The sequence below is a fragment of the Tamandua tetradactyla genome, chromosome 8, assembly GCF_023851605.1.
Source record: "Tamandua tetradactyla isolate mTamTet1 chromosome 8, mTamTet1.pri, whole genome shotgun sequence".
Taxonomy (NCBI): domain Eukaryota; kingdom Metazoa; phylum Chordata; class Mammalia; order Pilosa; family Myrmecophagidae; genus Tamandua; species Tamandua tetradactyla.
In genome coordinates, this window is record NC_135334.1 from 79,434,355 (window position 1) to 79,457,497 (window position 23,143).

The 23,143-nt window shown below is 37.2% G+C and overlaps 1 protein-coding gene across 1 annotated transcript; it reads left to right on the forward strand.

Annotated features, from left to right (window-relative positions):
- Positions 1-12,061: 12,061 nt before the first annotated feature.
- LOC143643616 (olfactory receptor 56B4-like) lies at positions 12,062-13,027 on the forward strand. The gene has a single exon (XM_077112224.1). The coding sequence runs from the start codon at positions 12,062-12,064 to the stop codon at positions 13,025-13,027; it is 966 nt and encodes a 321-aa protein (XP_076968339.1).
- Positions 13,028-23,143: the final 10,116 nt, after the last annotated feature.

Genomic DNA, 23,143 nt, shown 5'->3' on the forward strand with positions numbered 1-23,143 from the left:
TAAAAGGAAAAGAAAAAGCAACTGACCACAAAAAGGATCCAAAGGTACAATGGAGAATCTAGCTATCAAAACAGTGTTTTCTCTTACTATGCAAAGAACACCACAATAGATTTTATTATGTAGACTTCTTCCCTAACAGAGGAAGAATCAATAGCCATATAGCAACCACCTTATAGTGCAGGAAAGGCAAAAATGAAACAATTAATTTCCAGTGAGAAAGAAGATATGTTAATCTGGCTGAAGGAGGACTATTTGGTCTCTCACTTAGATGTCTGTAAATTCTGAACCTGTTCAAATATGTCCAAAGCTAGACTTTTTGGAAGGGAAAATGATTACACCAGTTGAAGTCACAGTATAAAAATTTCCTTCCAGGGGCACCCAAAAGTTTTACAAATGTACCACCTAGTGAGGTAAGGAATACCCCCTTAAATCAGTCACGTATTGGGTCTACCAATCAACAACAGATTATAGTTAAGGATAAAAAAATAGCACTTGGTCCCTTGAACTTGAGGTTAAAGGAGTCAGCATTTAGGCTGGACAAATAGTCTGACAAGGAAAATGTGTATCATCAATGTCTGTCTGAGAAAGTAACAAAAATCATGTATAAGAGTTTACTAACTGTGTGAGACACATCTTCTGACAAATAACATGGTGCTAGTCTGATGTTTTCACACTCAACTGAGTTATGCTATAGAGAGACATGGGATGTCACCTCTCACCAGAGCTCAGCTGATGTTTTTCCTTGATTGACTTTGACAGAAATCCAGTCCCAAGGCTGTAGATCATAGAACAGCACATCCAGATGTTCATGGAGATTTCTCAGTCTGTAAGGGAAATTCCTTGTCATCATTAAGTATTATCAAACATGAATATCCCACTGAAGGACAAGGAAGAGTGTAAGGAACTCTTGAGAAGAAGTCCATTACTATTTCATAAGTACATACTCCCAGTTTTCTATTGACTATAACTCTTCTGCTTCTGAAGGTTTTGATCAAGACATCTGGCCGCACACATTAGCCAGTTACTTTTGAGTTTTCATGTTACCTTTCCAATGACCCTATTCAGTCTGAGTGTATGCAGAGGGAAGTGCTCTCTACTCTCTAGAGCTTTACAGATTTTATAACCCAACACAAAGTATGTGAAAATCTACACAGTGAATAAGGGAATCATAAATGTAAGAATCTAAGTTTTCACTAAAAATATAACTTTATCTTTCCACACTACTTATACCTAATATAATAGGAAAATAGACAAAGTCCCACAGGCCATAGCATACTTTCTCCAAAATTTTTCCAGACCTTTTTCTAATTTCCCTCTTTTCTGCATGCTCTTGAGAGTCCTAATGTCCTAATTTGTTTTCTTTCAAAATTTGTTCCATTATTCTTTATTTTCACAATCCAGTCTAGATTTTATATCCCAGTTGACATCAATATGTTTGTGTGTACAAGCTTTAGCATTTGATTTCTGACATCATGAATCCAACTTGGGCAGATGCCAGAAATAAATAAGCCCATTGCCTAACCAGGGACCTTGTACATAGGAGTGAGGGAGTAAGAATCAAATAATATTGGAATGCACTCCCTCCACACACACAAAAAAGGTGTCAATGAAGGTGTTATATTGACGTGCATTGCTTTAAACCAGGGTAATGGATAACATCACCCAAGAAAGTAATATTGACTGAGAAGAGAGACATTGTCCATAGGACACAGGACAACATTAGGATTTAGAGGAGCCCAGTGAATGGTAATGAAGGGCCCTTAAAAGATACAGCATTGAAGTTGGTAGCACTAATAAAAGAGTTGAATAAAGTACTTGGATTCAGTACCAACATCTTTACTATATATGAACATATATAAATGTGGACAATATGGAGTGTAGTCAAAAGGAAGATTCCAAACTAATAGTTATTGAACATTTACCATATTTTGGCCAAGATGATAGATTCCAAATGTTAAAAAGTAAATAAAATACACATAGTCCAAGAACAAACAGATCTTATAATGGTAAGAAGACAAACAAAATGGCAATTACAAATCCAGCCAATAATTGATAGCAGTGGGAGTATGTGGTGTTATGGAAGCACACAGGAATGGCATCTAAAGAAGCCTAGAGCAATTGGAGAAGGCTTCTTAGAAGTGGTACCCAGGTTAAGATGCATAAGCCCAATGGAGATAATCCACATGCACATAAAGTGTTGCATGAAGAAAGAAGAAGGCCTAAAATGAGAGTTAAAAATGTACTGAAGGAACTAAATCAAGAAAATGAGGTGAGAAAAACCTCCCATTTGATTTAACAGCATTATGTACAGTAGAAATAGAGATGAGTTCCCCACATCCTCCTTTAAGGAAGGCCTATCTACCAACTATTGGAAGTGCAGATGGCTTCCAGCTCTCAGCTTTCTAGGTACTGCCTGAGCAGCAGAAGGGCACTGTGCCCAATGCTGCACAATTCCCATGGAAATCCTCCATCCACTGACAGGCTGAGGTGGGGACATAATAGTTGTGCCACTTTAGTCTGATGTGGAAAATTCTGATGGGCAATAGTCGCTACAGAGCTCCTTGTCATTTTGGCTTTTACCAAGACTGCATCAGCATTTGTCATCTCCTTACTAACTTGGTTCCTCCCTCTGGTTTACATAGCCATTGATCCCTTATAAACTTCTTGCACCTAAGTCTCACCATCTGCTTCCAATGTCACTGATAGAAGCCGTAAGTTAATTAATTGGTAGAGAAATACAAGTCTCAAATCAGGTGAGTGGAGTTTGGGAGCTGAGGGATTAAAGGAAAATCCATTGAAAAAAACGGCTTCAAGAATTTTGGAAAACAAAAGAAGCAAAGCAGAATCAGGAACAAGATGCATGGAGAGTGATATTAGAGATCAGGTGGTGTATTGGTGAAAGTCCCAAGAGGAAATGGATGGCACATGTAAAAGTGGTGACTGAAGAGAGGACAGTGAAGAGAACAGTCCAAACATGGAGAAAGATTAAGAAAAATAAAACTGGATGCCAAAATACTTCAGGGCTAACAATATCATGCCATTTCCATCCCTAGGCTTGAGAAGCAATGAATGGAAACAACTACCAGAATTGGCAAGGGTCCTAGGTAGGATCACCTGAGAGAGGCAGTGGCATTCCACAGAGGAACATACAACTGCCAAACAATTGAGCAAAAGGGAGAGAGACAAATATATACCTAAACCTGTCTTTTTTGCTGCCCTTTGATATCTTGCCAGTAGCTCTCATTGGCCAAATCCAAACATAAGGCAGATGGCACAGGACCCTGTTGAAGCTGCACATGCAGTGGTGAACTGACTTCTCCAGAGATATAAAGAGTGGAAAGTAGATCTGGGGACAAAAAGCAAACAAGAGATTTCCAAGAGAGGTGGCAACTGCATTCTTACATACAGAGAGAAAGTGCATGACAAAGGAAGCAGTAAAGCATAGAGAGGATAAAACTGCTCCCATGGACCCTCGAGAGGCTGAAGGAAGGTATGTGTATTGGGAAGAGCAAGATTCATAAATTCAACACAAGATAAAATACCTCTTCTTAAACTTTCATTAAAGCAGAGCTGTCTACCCATTAGTCCAGTCCCATGTTTATCTTCTAACTTTCCTTCTGGTAATGTACACCAGCCAAAACTTCTTTTTTCAATCACTTTAAGCACCATAATTCATCACTGCTAATTACACTCACAATAACATGCTATTATCACCAATATCCATTTACAAACATTTACTATCAACCAAAAAGAAATTCTGCACAAATTAATCATCAGATCGACTCTCTCTATTCCCATTCTACCCCCTTGTGCTAGTTTGAATCTTTTATGTACCTCAGAAAAACCAATCTTATAGGCAGCAGATCTATGATATAGGGTGGAAAATTTTTATTGGATAATTTCTATGGAGATTGAAACACTCAGTTGTGGGTGTGCCCTTTGATTAGATGGAGATGTGACTCCATTTATTCAAGGTGGGCCTAAATTACTTTATTGGAGTCTGGTAAAAGGAAGAAATTTTGGAGAAGATTGAGACAGAGACATTTGGAGAGCTTGGAGTGCCAACAGAGAGAGGAGATGCTTAGACATGGACATTTGGAGATGCAGATCCCAGCAGACATTACCATGTGCCTTCCCTTGAGATGCTAAGCAAGCCAGAACCCATAGGTTTGCACCAGAAAAGCTAAATGAAGGCCCACAGATGCTTAGATAGGAAGCCACTGGAATCATAAGCTGGAAGATACAGAACTATCAACAGGGACCAACACATGCCAACCACATACCTTCCCATGTGTACAGACATTGACCTTTATTTGGAGTCAAGGTATCTTTCTCTGGATGCCTTAGTTCGGACATTTTAAAGGGCTTAGAACTTTAAACTTGTAACTTAAGAAATCCTCTTTATAAAAGCCAATCCATTTCCAGTATTTAGCATTTTGGCGTCATTGGAAAACTATAACGCCCCTAGTAACATATATTCTATTTTCTAACTCTATGAGTTTTTGCCCAGTTCATGTCAGTGAAATCACATGACATCTGTCCTTTTGTATCTGGCTTGTCTCATTCAAATTAATGTCCTCAAAGCTCATCCATGTTGTCACATGTGTCAGGACTTCATTCCTTCTTACACTGATTAATATTTCATTATATGCATATAACATATTTTTTAATCCATTCCTGACACTTTTGGCAACTGTGAATAATGCTGTTATGAATATTAGTGTACAAATGTTTTTTCATGTCCTTGCTTTAATTCTCCTGGGTATAAACCTAGCAGCAGAATTGTAGGATCCCATGGCAATTCTATACTTAGCTTCCCAAGGAGCTGCCAAACTGTCTTCCACAGTGTTGCGTTCCCACCAGCAGTGAATGAGTGCTCCTATTCTACACGTGGTCACCAAAACGTGCAGGGTTTTTTTTTTCACAAGTGGTTATTGTAGTTGGTGTGAAATGATATCTCACTGTGGTTCTCATTTGCATTTCCCCAATATCTTGTGATGTTAAGCAGTTTTTCATGTGCTTTTTAGCCATTTGTATTTTCTCTTTGGAAAGTCTATTCAAGTCTTATGACCATTTTTCAAATTGCGTTATAACTTTTATATTGTTGAGTTGTAGAATTTCTTTATGTATTCTGAACATTAAACTCATCAGATATCTGGTTCCCATATGTTTTACCATTGAGTAGATGCTTTTCATTTTCTTGACAAAGTCCTTTGAAACAAAAAAATTTAATTCTGAGGATATCCCTTTTATCTATTTTTTTCTTTTTAAATCTCTTTGTTCTGATGAAACTTTGATCTTCCATATGCATTTTAGAATAACTTTTACAAAAGTTCCTCTGAAAATCTTACTGGAATGTTTCTTGAAATTTCATTAATTCATCAGTTAGTTTGGAAGGAGTCAATACCATTAAAATGTTAATGTATACATTCCATGTATTGTTTATCTCTAACTTACACACTTTCACATAAATTTAAAATAGTATCTTTAAAGATCTCATGCATTCATTATGATGCCAATTTCTAGACATTGGGATTTTTCCTACTGTAAACCATATTTTAATTTCTAATATTGTTCTGCTTTGAGGCTGTTGCATACCCCAGAAAAGCCATGTTCTTTCAATCATAAGTCATACTTCTGGGGGAAAGCCTATAGTTTAGGGTAGAAGCTTTGGTTAGATTATTTCCATGGAGATGTGATACACCCAATTGTGGATGGGACCTTTAGATTAGGTGGTTTCCATGAAGATATGATCCTGCCCATACAATGTGGGCCTTAATCTGCTTACAGGAGTCCTTTAAGAGGGAGCCATTTGGGGAAAAACTCAGAGCTGACACAGACATAGATGTTTCAAGATGAACAAAGAAAATGACCCTGGGGAAACACTTTGAAACCAGAAGCCAATGGACCCGAAGATGCCATCCACATGTCTTCACAGCTAATAAAGGTTATCCAGATTCCAACATGTTTCTTCAGTCAAGGCATCTTTCTCTAGATGCCTCAGTTTGGACATTTTTATGGCCTTAGGACTGTAAACTTGTAACTTAATAAATTCCCGTTACAAAAGCCAAGCCATTTTGGGTGGTCCACAGTGGCTCACTGGTAGAGTTTTTGCCACCATGCTGCAGATCTAGCTTTGATTCCTGGTGTCTTCCAACATTAAAATTTAAAAAAGAAGCAAAGCCATTTCTGGTATATTACATTCTGGCAGCATTAATAAATTATAACAGATTTTGGTACCAAGAGTGGAATGCTGTGGTTTACAAACACCAAACACACGGGACAACCTTTTAAATGGTGAAGGAAGATTCTAGAAAAGTTATGAGGAGCCTGATAGAGAAGGCCTAGAATGCTTTGAAGAGACTGTTGTAGAGATGTGAACGCTAAAGTTACTTCTGATAAAGCCTTAGACAGAAATCATGCATGTGTTATTGCAAACTGGAAGGAAGGTGATCCTTGTTTTAAAATGGCAGAGAATTTGGCAAAATTCACTACCAGTATTGGATGAAAGACAGAATTTAAAAGCCACAAACTTGGATATTTAGCTGAAGATATTTTCAAATTAAATGTGGAAAGTGTGGCCTGCTTTCTCCTTGCAGCTTATAGTGAAATATGACAGGAAAGGGATGAGCTGACAACTGATCTTCCGAGGACATAGAAAACAGTCATTGATGGTTGGAATATTCTGGACTTCCAGAATATTTTTGAGGAACTAAGATCAAGAGAGAAGTGCAAAAACTCCCATGCAATTTAATGACATAAAGTGTGATACAAATGGAGATGGGTTTCCCTCCCCCCTTTCAGGGAAGGTCTATTCATCAGCTTCAGTGAGTACAGGTAGCTTTCAGCTCCCAGCTTTGCAGGTACTGCCTCAGCTACCAAAAGCCACTGTGCCCAAGGTTGCACTTTTCCCCTGGAAATTCCCCATCCACTCTCAGGATGTGGTGGGCACATAACAGCTAGGTCATTTTGTTCTGATGAGGAAAACTGATGGGCAATATTCACTCCAGAGCTCCACGTCAGGTTGGCTTTTATCAGTTCTGCATTATATTTCCTCTTTTTCCCAGTCTTTCTTCCTCCCCCTTGGGTCCAGAGCTTTGGATCCGTAATAAACTTCTTCATCATTACCCTGTCTTACTATCTGCTTCCCCTGACCCTGACTGCGGAATGAAATTAATATATTTTGTTTTAACATGGAGATATAAATCTCGAGATGGCAGGGAAGAGTATGGAAGGTGAGGAATTGGAAGCAATAGATTGAAATACACAGCTGTGTTTCAAGAATTTTGTTTTTAAAAAAAAAGAAAAAAGTAAAGCCAAAACAGGAACAGGATGCATAGAGGGTGATATTCGAGATCAGTCAATATGTTGGTTAAAGATGGCACATGCACAAGAGATGACTGATGGGCATATAATGAAGAGTCTATTTCAAAGCGGTGAGCAGGATTAAGAAAAATGAAAAAAGGATAGTGAAATATACAAGAGCAGATAATCTCAAAATCATTACTATCCCTAACTTTGAGGAGCAATGGAAGGAAACAGCTGCCAGAATCAGCAAGAGCAATAAAGAATACACTTTATGGAGGCAGTGGCCTTGGGGAGAGGAACACAGGAACTGTCAAACCGGATCAGGAGAGATTCAGAGGAATAAATCCCTCGACCAGTCCTTCTTGCTCATCTCTCACATCCTGCCATGACTCCCATTGACCAAATCCAACCAAAAGCAAGAGGGCCAGGGTGCCCAGTTGAAGCCATCCAAAATTTAAGCCCTCTGTGTAGAGAGCAGAGTGGAAAGCAGATAAAGAAGGGGTAAAGGAGGGGTAAAGAAGAGACAAGACAACCCATGAGAAAGGAAGTGGTGAAAGATAAAGCAGAGGGGGAAACTGCTACAATATAGCCCCTGAATTGGCTAAAGGGGGATATATGAATTAGAGGTTAGGGAGGGGCAGGCATTCAGGGATTAAAACAGAGCATCTCTTCCTAATCCTTCATCAGAGCAGAGCGTTCCAAGGGATCAGGGGCTAAGGATTCTATTCTCTGAGCTGACCTTGATGTGCCTATAAAATCACTGGGGACCATTTAGAGTTGCAATGAACACACCACAGGCCATGGGCACACAGGAAAAAGATTAGAGAGAGCCTCATGGAAGAACTTGGAAGTAGCATAAAATGTACAGGGCATACCTGGGTTCAATTTGTACAACCAACCAGCTCCCATGGGAAAGGGAGAATTGTACTCGTAACAATGAAGGCATAAAAGAGAAGTACAAGCACGAGGATAAAAGCAGTTATAAAAAGGAGTTCCAGCTGAAGAGGGTGTTTCCTGGACCTTCCTGCAGAAGAACAAGAGGCCAGAGGTGAGGGGAAGGAGGTGATTTTCTGATTCTGTGCTTCTTGGTCTCTGTCCTTCTTACCTCTGCCTCTCTTTACCTGCTTGGTTTTCTCAGTTTGCTTCCTACATTGTATCTTTCCAACTCTGGCCCTCAGTGCCCTCAGGATCTTCACCTGAGCAGAAACTAAGCCTTATTGGCTAGAGAACATGTGCGGATAATGAGACTGAGCTCTCCTCTGCAATGTGAGGAGACTGGAAATCATTAACAAGGGAAAGTGCAGCAAACCCTTTCTTCCTGGGGCCTGACACAGAGGGGTGCTCTGAAAATGCTTGGGGTTGGGGGGATGGTGAGAGCACGAGGACCTTCCATCCAAATTATAGAAACAAGACTCCGGAAACAGGACATCATTGAGCATACCCATTGCTGATTAGAAAAAAAAAATGCAGAACTAGAAATAGACATTGAATCACCTAAACTGATACAGATCATTTACAGAAATGCTTATGTGAGAAGTCTAAGAACATTCTCTTAAGTCCATAGCTGGACAAGGATTAGGACTACCGCTCGTTCTTCACATTGCTTTGAAACTTCTAAACATTTTAATAAGATGCAAAGTAAAAATAATAGCCTATACCATTCAAAGTTACAATAGCTATATAATATACATGTTATATAATATTTGCCTCCTTTAAGAAAAATAATAATAGCTGCAATAAAGCTATTAACTTTGGCAAATACTTCTGTAATGGAGTTTTATTTTGGAAAATGATTTTTACAAATTACTATAATAAGGTTGCCTAGGTAACAATGGCCAGTTAGAAAATATAAAGCTTGAATAAACTAATAAATTAATGGAAACAATACAAGGATGTCTAGAAACATATTTTTCAATTGTGAGTTATATGACAGAAATGAAAAATATATTATATTTCTGCATATGAAGAGTTAATGGTGTAAAGACAGCAATTCTTCCATAATTAATTCCTATGTTTAATAAAATAACTTGGAAAATATCAACCCACCCTTTTTATTTAAAGAAACACTTGAAGTCATTAATAATATTTTCCACTATTATATGGCATATGCACAAATTCATCTGGTACTGGTATGAGAAACAGAAATGTTTGCCCAGGTAGTAATCTCTGACTTTATGCTCTACTATAACACAGGGCATAAAAAGGCATTGCAAATGAATGGGCAAAGATTGCTTATTTATTGAATGATGCTGGAACAACTGCTTAAGGATTTTGAAGGAAAATAAATTTAGATACTTTCCCATTCCATGTCAGATTTCAAATGGATTAAAAAATTTATTTGAAAATAGGCTTTTGTATAGAAAAAAAGGCAAGTAAATATTTATTAATAAATATTTTGTTACACCAGATTAAAAGCTTAGAATTCATGAAATAATTTTAAGAAGCCAAATTGTTATAAAGTTTATATGTAAATATATATCTTTTTTAAAAGAATCAATAGACTTTAAAGGAAAGTGAATGTATCTCCAGAAAATTCAACAACTACAGGTTATATCTTTAAGATATCATTAAACTCATATACATTAATAAGGTTGTGCTGCCAGACTCCACAATAAGCACTTTAAAACATTCTCATTTAATACTACCAGACAAGTTGAGTGACTACCAAACTCTCCCTTCAAGTAATCATGGCACTTTTCTGTCAAGCAGCCACCCAGAGAGGGGTGGAAACTAATTTGACCTCCAAATACTTGAAAGATTTTATTGACAAGACAATTCACTCTAACAATATTGGTCAAGCTATGCCCCAATCTTAAAAAACTCTATAAACTCCAAGTTGCAAATTTAATCTCCCCCCAACTAAAGAACCCACAAAACCCAAAACAATAAACACGAAGGTTAATATCTGCTGGATGTAAGATCTATGCGTCATTTTTTACATCCTATGGATGAAGAGTGAAAACTTTGGTAAATGGTCCATTTCTAGACTCAATTATCCATGGAGCACATCAAAAATTATAAATTATCCATATGCTTCCCCTTGGAAGTAATATAGCATAATATTTTTTCAATGATAATTTATTAATAAAACTCAACACCGTTTTTTGTCATGAGAAAATCAAGTCTCAGAGTGATTATGTAACTATCCATAGGTGTCTGATAAGGAAAGGTTGAGCGATGGTGTTGCATGGTGAATATGAGCTGCAGACCGAAATCCACCTGACTGTCAAGCCTGGGACAAGTAATAAATATATAATAAATAAATGCAAAAAGACAAAATAGAAAATTAATGCATAAGAACATAAGTGGAAAATAAATCTTTGAAATTTTAAGTTCACTAAATAATAAAGTGAAAACTGAACCAAAATTGAAATATCAATATTTGCTTATTCCATTAATGAATCATTTAAAATTGAATTGCCAATTTGGGGACGTGATAAAATGAACACAGTCAAGAACAAATTCTAGCTGTGTAAACTAGTACACTATCTTTGAACCAACATTTCAGTATATATCAAGAGCATTTTAAATGTACAAACCCTTATACAGTGACACGATGACCTCTTTGAAAGGCAATTTGGCGATATATGTCAAAATTATCTGACCCAACAATTTACTTCTAGGAAATTATCCTGCGGATAAACTTACACATATGCATAAAGATATATGAACAAGTAATTTCATGCATCCTTGTTTGTATTAGCAATATATAAAGAAATTAAATCTCAACCCAAAGTTATTGTTAAGCTATGGGACATCGATTTGGAAGAAAATCACACTAGTTATAGCAATAAAGTACATTAGACAATCTGATATGAAACAATCTCCAAGATAAATAAGTTTTAATACAAAATAAAAGGAGTGGAAGAAAACGAGAAGACAGGTATGAAATTCTATGAAAACATATGGTCTTGTGTTTATGGGAAAGTAAATACATATTTTTTGCCCCTGCAAAACTATCTCTGGAAGGATTCTGAAATTTGTTATTACTAGCTGCCTCTGGTGAGAAATAAGATTTGGGAGATCAAAACACAGGAGTTTTACTTTCCTTTCCTTATGTTTTCATTTTTTAGGAAATTTTAATATATATGCATATTACTTCAAACCAAAATATTATTAAAAATAAATTTTTAAGTGGACACACCTTGTACATATATCACATATTGTGTATCAATATCAAGTTCTAGTCCAAGGAAATAATCTGAAAATCTAGCAAAGATCAATAGCAAAAATGTTGGTAAGTAAATTACAACATAAGCAAGTACAGCAATATAATACAATCATAATTACAAATTGTCTTTGCTGATATTGGAAAGTCTTGGGTTAATTTCTTCATCTTTTCTGAGTACCAATATTACAACTTAGAAAATACAGCTAAAATTTTTCTCCCTATAATGGTATAATCTGATTTAAAACAAAAATAGAGAAAAGAACTAAATGAACCAAAAACTAATACTTCTTTTCTGTTACTAGTAAAATTATACCTGACAGATTTAGACTTGCTTATAAGACATAAAACTGGGTATGACAAATAGCTATGTCAAACTTGCCACTAAGAACTTATATTGGCTTTCCTTGTTGCCGTCTATGACATGTTTCCAGGAACCAAAGAAAAGGTGAAGTTTCATCATAACAAAAGCAACTGGGTCACAGGAAAGGGGACTCTAATCATATCTGTCATATGAACTTTCAAATGCAATTTCCTTCCTATTTCAGTTTCATGGACAGACACTGAGAACGGGGAAACTGTGCAATGGATACCTCCACCAGTGTTACCAACAGTTCCACCTTCCAGAATTCCTACTTCATCCTCATGGGCCTCCCAGGCATTCACAAGTGGCAACACTGGCTCTCCCTGCCCCTGGCTCTGCTCTACCTCTTAGCTCTTGGTGCCAATCTCCTCATCATGATCACCATACAACATGAGCCCATGCTCCATGAGCCCATGTACCATTTTCTGAGCATATTATCAGTGGTGGACATTGGCCTGGCCACCACCATCATGCCCAAGATCCTGGCCATCTTCTGGTTTGATGCCAAGGCCATCAGCCTCTCTGAGTGCTTTGCTCAGATCTACGCCATCCACTGCTTCTTTTGCATGGAGTCTGGTATCTTCCTCTGCATGGCAGTGGACAGATACATAGCCATCTGCCACCCACTTCGATATCCCTCCATAATCACTGAAGCTTCTGTGATCAAAGCCACAGGATTCATGGTGCTCAGGAATGGCCTGTTGACCATCCCAGTGCCCATACTGGCAGCCCAGAGACTCTACTGCTCCAAGAATGAGATTCAGCACTGCCTTTGCTCTAACTTGGGAGTTATCAGCCTGGCTTGTGATGACATCACCGTGAACAAATTTTACCAACTTGCCTTAGCATGGTTCCTGGTTGGGAGTGACATGGCCCTGGTGTTTTCTTCCTATGCTCTAATCCTACGTTCTGTAATGAGGCTGAACTCAGTGGAAGCAATGTCCAAGGCTCTGAGCACCTGCAGCTCCCACCTCATCCTCATCCTCTTTTTCTACTCAGGTATCATTGTGCTGTCAGTCACACACTTAGCAGAGAAAAAGGTTCCCCTCATTCCCGTACTCCTTAACATGCTGCACAATATCATCCCTCCTGCACTCAACCCCATGGTCTACGCACTCAGGATGCAGGAGCTCAGACTGGGCTTCCAGAAATTGCTCGTGCTGGGTGAAAACATGTCCATCAAGTAACTCCAGCTTTAGAAACTATTGTGTCTTGGAGGGACTGAGGTTTTTTAGTTCTCGAAAAACCTGAGCTGTAATTTTGCCTTTACCGCTCACAAGGGATAAAAATAGTCAATTAGATTGGGAAAACTAAGAACAGTAAAAGATATGCACAGGATGGTGCAACAGTGGCTCAGTGGCAGAATTCTTGCCTGCCATGCCAGAGACCTGGGTTCGATTCCTGGTACCTGCCCATGAAAAAAATAATGTGCATTATTTATCAAAATATGCACATGAAAATTGCAAAGAAATTTTCTATTGCTTAGATAGTAAGTAATATAAGAAAAATAAAGTGGTCCTGAATCTTCATGCCATTCTTGGCATTCTTACATAAATGTGATGAGACATAAAACTGGTCCAAATGTGCATAAAGCAATGGGGAAATTATCATTTCTTATCTATGTTCAAATTCTTCAAACAGAAATATTCTACATGCAAACTGGAATAAAGAAATGCATTGTAATATTAATAATAAAAATAAAGCATTCAAAAATAATGTTTACGTATGTTTCTTTTTATATACATACTCATTGTAATTTTTATAAGAAAAAAATCAATAAATACTCATTTTTTAAGGTCAAAGAACATTTGATTTTTGTACTTGATAATCTCAGTCCTGATTAATGACTTTATAACTAAGAAGTGTTAAGAATATACAGTGCTTCATCAATGCCAGATACAGTGAAAATAAATAAATAAACATATATAATCTGATTTAATGCTCATAACAAACTACAATTCAGGTACAGTATTACCCACAACTTATAGCAAAAGAAATGAGGACATTAAGGCATTAAAGTTAAGGAACATGATCCTGGCAGCACATTAAATAAGAGAGATAGCAAAGGATAAAGTCTTTGGAATTCTGGTTGTCTAAGCATTGTATTCCTTAATTGCTAGGTGACCTCAAACAACCTCTGAGATACTACCTATGCAATTCTTCAAGTTAAAAGTAGTACTAGGGGTGCAAGAGTAGTGAATTCTCACCTTCCATGTGGGAAACCCAGGTTCAATTCGTGGCCCATGCACTTCCCAAACAAACAAGCAAACAAACAAACAAAAATTCAGTAAATGGTGCAGCAATAAGGGGATACTCACATGCAAAAAGAAAGAAATGTGACCCCTGCAATACAGCATGCAAAAGAAAAGGAGTAGTAAAATTTTACTGAGCTAAGTATTAGCAATTCATGACAAACAAAACTGATAAAATTTTATTTGAAATATTACATACATATGGAACAATTAATCTAATTGTGGCAAAGTTTTCTTGCTGTGGGAAGAAGAAAATTGTACTAGAATGTGCAATGAAAAAGTTCTAAATAAACAATTAATTAAATCTAAATGAATTTATACTGATTGTCTAACAAAAATGCAACTTTTTAGCACAAGAAATCTTCATATGTTCCTTATTTTCTGGCCCTAACATAGAACTCTTCATACAATTTATGTAAGGAATAATTTAATCATGATGCATTTAGTCAGGGGGTATAACACAGTGTTGTATCCTATGTATAAGCAAAAATAGCCTGGAACATAGTCTGAAGAATGATATCAAGAAGTCTGCTGATAAACCCACCTTGAAGAACAGTTTTTAGAAGACTCCCCTGGGAGGGATGCAATATCAAAAACCATGTACGCATTGAACATGAGTGGTGGAGGCTGGACAGCATGGCAGAATTGCAGGAATTCAACCCACGTTGTACAACAGGCCATCCTAAGAGGTATGTTTGGAAACTTACCCAACAACACAGACTAGAAACTTCCTCCAAAGGGAATGACTGCCTCACCTTTGCCTGATGATAGGCGCTGTTTCAGACTAAAGCAATACTCCATTAAAAAGAGGCAGGAGAAAGACCATCATACAGACCTAGTTTAACTTAACCAATGCCCTACAATTTCTATCCTGAAGGAACAAGTAATAATAATCCCTAATCTTGCAGAATTCTTTAACTTGCAACACATTTTCCACAATGTATCAACAATTTTATATACCTTCACAGCAGTTGTTTTAATTAGGGAGATTTAGGGATACTTTTTATACAGAAAAGGCTCAGGTTGGATGTATACAGATTCATCCAACTGATAAGTGGTAACTCAGACATAAGAGTTTAAATGACCCTGACAAATGGCAACGCTGAGAAACCCTCCAAATTGCCTCCAAATTGTGATCACATATATATTTATTTTTCATTGGTTCATTCACTCCTTCAAAAGTACATAGCTTGGGAGACTTTCTGGTGGAAAGTTGAAGATGGTGGAATAAGGACAGGTAGTACTCACTCTTTCACCAACAGAATCTAGAGAATATGCAGAAACTATCCAAAGCAGTGGTTCTGAGGCTCAGGAGATCAGTGAAGAATCATTGCAACATACAAGGAACACCTGAACAAAAAATGGAGAAACTATGACTGAAAAATTGTGCACCCATTGGAATGGGTCTGCATTCCTTCCACAGGGCAGAAGCCCAGGTTTGGGTGGGAAATACTGGTGAACTAAGTTTCAAAGGAAACCTTCACAACGCAAATCCAATAAATAACAAAATCTTAGACACGAGAGAGAAACAAACTTGCAAAATAATATAATCAAGATAATAAGATGCCAGAAATTAGCAAAAAATTTAGCAGCCACATTAAGAAACAAGAAGATATGTGCCAAGATAAATGATCAAATTAAAATGTTAGACAAGATACAGAATTTGGAACAACTAATCTAAGATGTTCAAATAGATCTCCTAAATTTCAATGAGATGGTTAAAGACATAAAGGATATTCAGAAAACAATAGGAGAGCATAAAGAAAAATTGAATATGAACTAACATTAATGAATGAACTTGGAGAATTTCAGTTAAATCAATAACAATTTGAGAACTGTAAATTTCACAAATATATGATATTACACAACATGTTCTTAAAGAATCAATGAGTCAAAGATGAAATTACAAGAGAAATCAGTAATATCTCAAGGTGAATGAAAATGAAAATACAACATATCAAAACTTATGGGATGTACAGAAGGAGGTGCTGAGAGGGAAATGTATAGCCCTAAAGACTTGCATTAAAAAGGAAGAAAGCTAAAACCATAGACCTAACTAAACTAGGGAAAGAACAGTAAAGTAAGACCAAAGCAAGCAGAAGGAAAGAAATAACTGAAGATTAGAGCAGAAATAAAAGAAATGATGAAGAAAAAAATAAAAAGAAACAATACAACCAAAAGTTGGTTCTTTGAGAAGATAAATAAAATTGACAAACTTTTGGCTAGAGTGAAAAACTAAGAGAGTAGATGCAAGTAAACAAAATCAGAAATGAGAGGGATTCATTTCCACAGCCCTGGAAGAAAATAAAAAAGATGCCAAGGAGATAATACAGACAACTGAATGTCAATGAACTAGACAACTCACATGAAATAAACAACTTCCTACCAACACACACAACCTACAGTGACTTGAGAAGAAAAAGAATTCAACAAACCAATCACAAATTAAGAGATTGAACCAGTCATCAAAAATCTAGGAAACACATCTTAGACCCAAAGATAAACATAGGTTGAAAGTGAAAGGTTGGGAAAAGATACTTCATGCAAATAACAACCAGAAAGAGCAGGAGTGGCTATACTAATATCCAACAAATTAGACTTCAAATGTAAAGCAGTTAAAAGAGACAAAGAAGGACACTATATACTAATAAAAGGAACAATTAAACATGAAGACATAACAATCATAAATATTTACGCCCGAACCAGAATGCCCCAAAATACGTGAGCAATACACTGCAAACACTGAAAAGGGAAATAGACTCATATACTATAATAGTTGGAGACTTCAACTCACCACTCTCATCAAGGGACAGAACATCTAGACAGAAGATCAACAAAGAAATAGAGAATCTGAATATTACTATAAATGAACTAGACTTAATAGACATTTATAGGACATTACATCCCACAACAGCAGGATACCACCTTTTTCTCAAGTGCTCATGGATCATTCTCAAAAATAGACCATATGCTGGGTCACAAAGCAAGTCTTAACAAATTTAAAAAGATTGAAATCTTACACAACACTTTCTCGGACCATAAAGGAATGATGTTGGAAATCATAATAGGCAGAGTGCCAGAAAATTCACAAATACGTGGAGGCTCAACAACACACTCCTAAACAACGAGTGGGTCAAAGAAGAAATTGCTAGAGAAATTAGCAAATACCTCGAGGCGAATGAAAATGAAAACACAACATATCAAAACTTATGGGACGCAGCAAAGGCAGTGCTAAGAGGGAAATTTATTGCTCTAAATGCCTATATCAGAAAAGAAGAAAAGGCAAAAATTCAGGAATTAACTATCCATTTGGAAGAACTGGAGAAAGAACAGCAAGCTAACCCCAAAGCAAGCAAAAGGAAAGAAATAGCAAAGATTAGAGCACAAATAAATGAAATTGAAAACATGAAAACAATAGAGAAAATCAATAAGGCCAGAAGTTGGTTCTATGAGAAAATCAATAAGATTGATGGGCCCTTAGCAAGATTGACAAAAAGAAGAAGAGAGAGGATGCAAATAAATAAGATCAGAAATGGAAGAGGTGACATAACTACTGACCTCACAGAAATAAAGGAGGTAATAATAGGATACTATGAACAACTTTACGCTAATAAATACAACAATTTAGAGGAAATGGACGGGTTCCTGGAAAGACATGAACAACCAACTTTGACTCAAGAAGAGATAGATGATCTCAACAAACCAATCACAAGTGAAGAAATCGAAGCAGTCATTCAAAAGCTTCCTAAAAAGAAAAGTCCAGGACCAGACGGCTTCACATGTGAATTCTATCAAACATTCCAGAAAGAATTAGTACCAACTCTCCTCAAACTCTTCAAAAAAATCGAAGTGGAGGGAAAAATATCTAACTCATTCTATGAAGCCAACATTACCCTCATACCAAAACCAGGCAAATATATTACAAGAAAGAAAACTACAGGCCGATCTCTCTAATGAATATTGATGCAAAAATCTCATAAAATTCTAGCAAATCGTATCCAACAACACATTAAAAGAATTATTCATCATGACCAAGTAGGATTCATCCCAGGTATGCAAGGATGGTTCAACATAAGAAAATCAATTAATGTAATACACCATATCAACAAATTAAAGCAGAAAAATCACATGATCATCTCAATTGATGCAGAGAAGGCATTTGACAAGATTCAACATCCTTTCTTGTTGAAAACACTTCAAAGGATAGGAATACAAGGGAACTTCCTTAAAATGATAGAGGGAATATATGAAAAACCCACAGCTAATATCATCCTTAACGGGAAAAATTGAAAACGTTCCCCCTAAGATCAGGAACAAGACAAGGATGTCCACTATCACCACTATTATTCAACCTTGTGTTGGAGGTTCTAGCCAGAGCAATTAGACAAGAAAAAGAAATACAAGGCATCAAAATTGGAAAGGAAGAAGTAAAACTATCACTGTTTGCAGACGATATGATACTATATGTCGAAAACCCGGAAGAATCCACAACAAAACTACTAGCACTAATAAATGAGTACAGCAAAGTAGCAGGTTACAAGATCAACATTCAAAAATCTGTAGCATTTCTATACACTAGCAATGAACAAGATGAGGGAGAAATCAAGAAATGAATCCCATTTACAATTGCAACTAAAAGAATAAAATACCTAGGAATAAATTTAACTAAAGAGACAAAAGACCTATACAAAGAAAACTACAAAAAACTGCTAAAAGAAATCACAGAAGATCTAAATAGATGGAAGGGCATACCGTGTTCATGGATTGGAAGACTAAATATAGTTAAGATGTCAATCCTACCTAAATTGATTTACAGATTCAATGCAATACCAATCAAAATCCCAACAACTTATTTTTCAGAAATAGAAAAACCAATAAGCAAATTTATCTGGAAGGGCAGGGTGCCCCGAATTGCTAAAAACATCTTGAGGAAAAAAAACGAAGCTGGGGTCTTGCGCTGCCAGACTTTAAGGCATATTATGAAGCCACAGTGGTCAAAACAGCATGGTATTGGCATAAAGATAGATATATCGACCAATGGAATCGAATAGAGTGCTCAGATATAGACCCTCTCATCTATGGTCATTTGATCTTTGATAAGGGAGTCAAGCCAACTCACCTGGGACAGAACAGTCTCTTCAATAAATGGTGCCTAGAGAACTGGATATCCATATGCAAAAGAATGAAAGAAGACCCATATCTCACACCCTATACAAAAGTTAACTCAAAATGGATCAAAGATCTAAACATAGGTCTAAGACCATAGAACAGTTAGAGGAAAATGTAGGGAGATATCTTATGAATCTTACAATTGGAGGCGGTTTTATGGACCTTACACCTAAAGCAAGAGCACTGAAGAAGGAAATAAATAAATGGGAACTCCTCAAAATTAAACACTTTTGTGCATCAAAGAACTTCATCAAGATAGTAGAAAGACAGCCTACACAATGGGAATCAATATTTGAAACGACATATCAGATAAAGGTCTAGTATCCAGAATTTATAATGAGATTGTTCAACTCAACAACAAAAAGATAGCCAACCCAATTACAAAATGGAAAAAGACTTGAATAGACACCTTTCAGAGGAGGAAATACAAATGGCCAAAAGACACATGAAGAGATGCTCAATGTCCCTGGGATTAGAGAAATGCAAATCAAAACCACAATGAGATATCATCTCACACCCACCAGAATGGCCATTATCAACAAAACAGAAAATGACAAGTGCTGGAGAGGATGCGGAGAAAGAGGCACACTTATCCACTGTTGGTGGGAATGTCAAATGGTGCAACCACTGTGGAAAGCAGTTTGGTGGTTCCTCAAAAAGCTGAATATAGAATTGCCATACGATCCAGCAATACCATTGCTGGGAATCTACTCAAAGGAATTAAGGGCAAAAACTCAAACAGATATTTGCACACCAATGTTTATAGCAGCGTTATTTACAATTGCAAAGAGATGGAAACAGCCAAAATGTCCATCAACAGACGAGTGGCTAAACAAACTGTGGTATAACGTACGATGGAATATTATGCAGCGTTAAGACAGAATAAACTTATGAAGCATGTAATAACATGGATGGACCTAGAAAACATTATGCTGAGTACCAACAAAGAAAAGCTCAGGACGAGACTGCTTCACAGGTAAATTTTATTAAGCATTCCAAGAATAAATTACCCCATTCCTGCTTAAATTCTTCCAAAAAAATTGAAGAGGGAACACTACTTTAGTCATTCTATGAAGCCATCACACAATTACTAACCCTGCTAAGATTCAACAATAAAACTAAAGACCAATGTTTCTAATATAGTTGAAAAATGTACAACAAAACACTTGTAAATTGAATCCAACAGCACACTAAAAGAATTATACACTGTAACCAAATGGGTCTTATCCTGGGTATCGAAGGGTGGTTCAACACAAGAAAATCAATTAAAGTAATACACCAAATCGAAATGGAAACCAGGTGATCATCTCGACTGATGCAGAAAAGGCACTTGACAAAATCCAACATCTTTACTTGGTAAAAACACTTCAAAAGGAAAGAACTGAAGGAAAACTCCTCAACATGATAAAGGGTATATATGAAAAATCCACAGCTAATATCACACTCAATGGTGAGAGACTGAAAGTGTTCCTTCTTAGATTGGGAACGAGAGGAGGATGTGCACTTTCACCACTGTTATTCACCCTTGTGTGAGAAGTTCTAGTTAAAGCACTTAGGCGAGAAAAATGAAGAAAAGGCATCGGAATCAGAAAGAAAGAAGTAAAACTCCCACTATTTGCAGAATACATGATCCTATATCTAGAAAATTCAGATAAAACTACAACAAAGCTACTTGAGCTAATAAATGAGTTCAGCAAAGAGGCAGGATACAAATCAACATGCAAAAATCAGTAGGTTTTTATACATTAGCACCCAGACCCACTCATTCAGAAAGTCTGGGAGTCAGGCTCAAGACAGCCTTTTTTTTGTTTTTACATTTTTTATTGTGAAATAGAACATATACACAAAAAAGCAATAAATTTCAGAGTATATTGCAACAAGTAGTTATAGGACAGATTTCAAAGTTTGGTATGGGTTACAGTTCCACAATCTCAAGTTTTTCCTTCTAGCTGCTCAAGACATTGGAGACTAAAGGAAAAATCATATAATGATTCAGCAATCATACTCATTTGTTAAATCCTATTTTCTCTGTTACAACTCCTTCTTTTCTTTGATCCCTCTCCCTATCTTTAGGGGCATTTAGGCTATGCCCATTGTACCTTTTTTATGTTGGAAAGGAGTGTAGTACAATATGGGATAGGGTGATGAAATTAGTTGATGTTCTTGGAGAGGCTGGCCCCTCCAAGACTTATATAGCCTAGGAACCATCTGGAAGTTGTAAGTTTCTGGAAAGTAATTTTAGTGCAAGTAACTTCTGTAGAATACCACATAGAGCCCTAGGTATTCTTTAGGGTTAACAGGAATGATGTTGGTTAGGGTTTGGCAAACCATGGCAATTAGCAATATTTGGCAGAAGCTTGCATGAGTAGCCTCCAGAATAGCCTCTTAACTCTACTTGAAGTCTCTTAACTACTGATACCTTATTTTGTTACATTTCTTTCCCACCTTTTGGTCAGGAAGGTGCTGTCAATCCCACAGTGCCAGGGCCAGGCTTATCCCTGGGAGTCATGCCCCACGTTGCCTGGGAGGGTTTCAACCCTGGTTTCTTATCCCACATAGGGGATAGGGTAATGATTTTCCTGGCAGAGCTGTGCTTAGAGAGAAAGAGAGAGAGACAGCACATCTGAGTAACAAAAGAGATTTTCTGGAAGTATCTCTTAGGCATAGCTGTAGGTGGGCTTAGATTCTCTGCTACACAAATCATTTTCATAAGAGCAAGCCTCAAGATCAAGGGCTTAGCCTATTAGCTTGAGAGTCCCTTATGTTTGGGAGAGAAACTGGAGTTTCCCCAGTGGGAAAGTTCAATAGTGACATATTTTTTCTCCCGTCCCTCAAGGGACTTCGCCAATACTTTTTAATTATCTGCCCAAAATACTCTGGAATGTATCCAAGTATTACATTCAACTAAACTAAATCACAAGCCCTCCTGATTGTTCCTTCAAATCTTTTTTAAGCAGTTTTCTCCCTGGACTTGGGTAGTTGCTTTGTATGCATTCTCCGATCAGTACTCTGAATATTCAAGGGGAACCGTCAGCAAATTTTGGAGTTTTCTCTCCATGCACCTCTCTGTTCCCCAATACACTGCCTGTGAACTCTAGCTGCCTTGATCTTCCTTGACTCCCACCTCCTCCTTAACACAGGAGCCCCACCAGGCTCCACTGAGGTACCCCCACCCTTAATATGGCCATGAATATTAACCAAATATAGACCAAACTCCATTAAGCAGGACTCACCTCATTTGTTTCTATCCCTCATGAATCACTTTGCTTTGTTGCCTGATGGTCAATGTCTTGAAAATCAATTCAAATATTTTGTTCAGTTTAACATCAGGTAAATTGGTAAGTACAACCCATGTTACCAGATTTTGACAAACTAAAGTCCTTTGACTAAATTAAACCAAGCTGGGCAGGAAACTGAAAGCACCATCCAAATCTTAACTCCTACCTAGGCTCGGGGTTGAATTTATGGCTGCATAACCCCATTCCCTCTCCACAGTCAGAAGAGATCTGTTTCACAGGAAAGCTGCATTGCCCTAGTAGAACTATGTACCACAGCGAAAGGGAATACGCCTTTGAGGAAACATGAATGCAGAGTGATATGAGACTCCAGTATGTATCTAAGAAACTCAAAAAGAATAGCTTTAAGTTCTGGGATAAGGGCAGGGATGGCAGAAATGGGAAATCTAGTGAGAGGTGACTAATACAGGATTAAAAACAGCATTTCAAGTTTTTTGAATTGGGACCATCAAAACATTCTCCTTTGCATATAGAGGCAATAGGATGTATTCCCAGAGATAATATAGGTGTCCAGGGAAGACCTTGTAACAGTGAGACTTTTCTCACAGGACTAAGAAAACTTAGTTGCATGAGAGGGTCTCCAGGT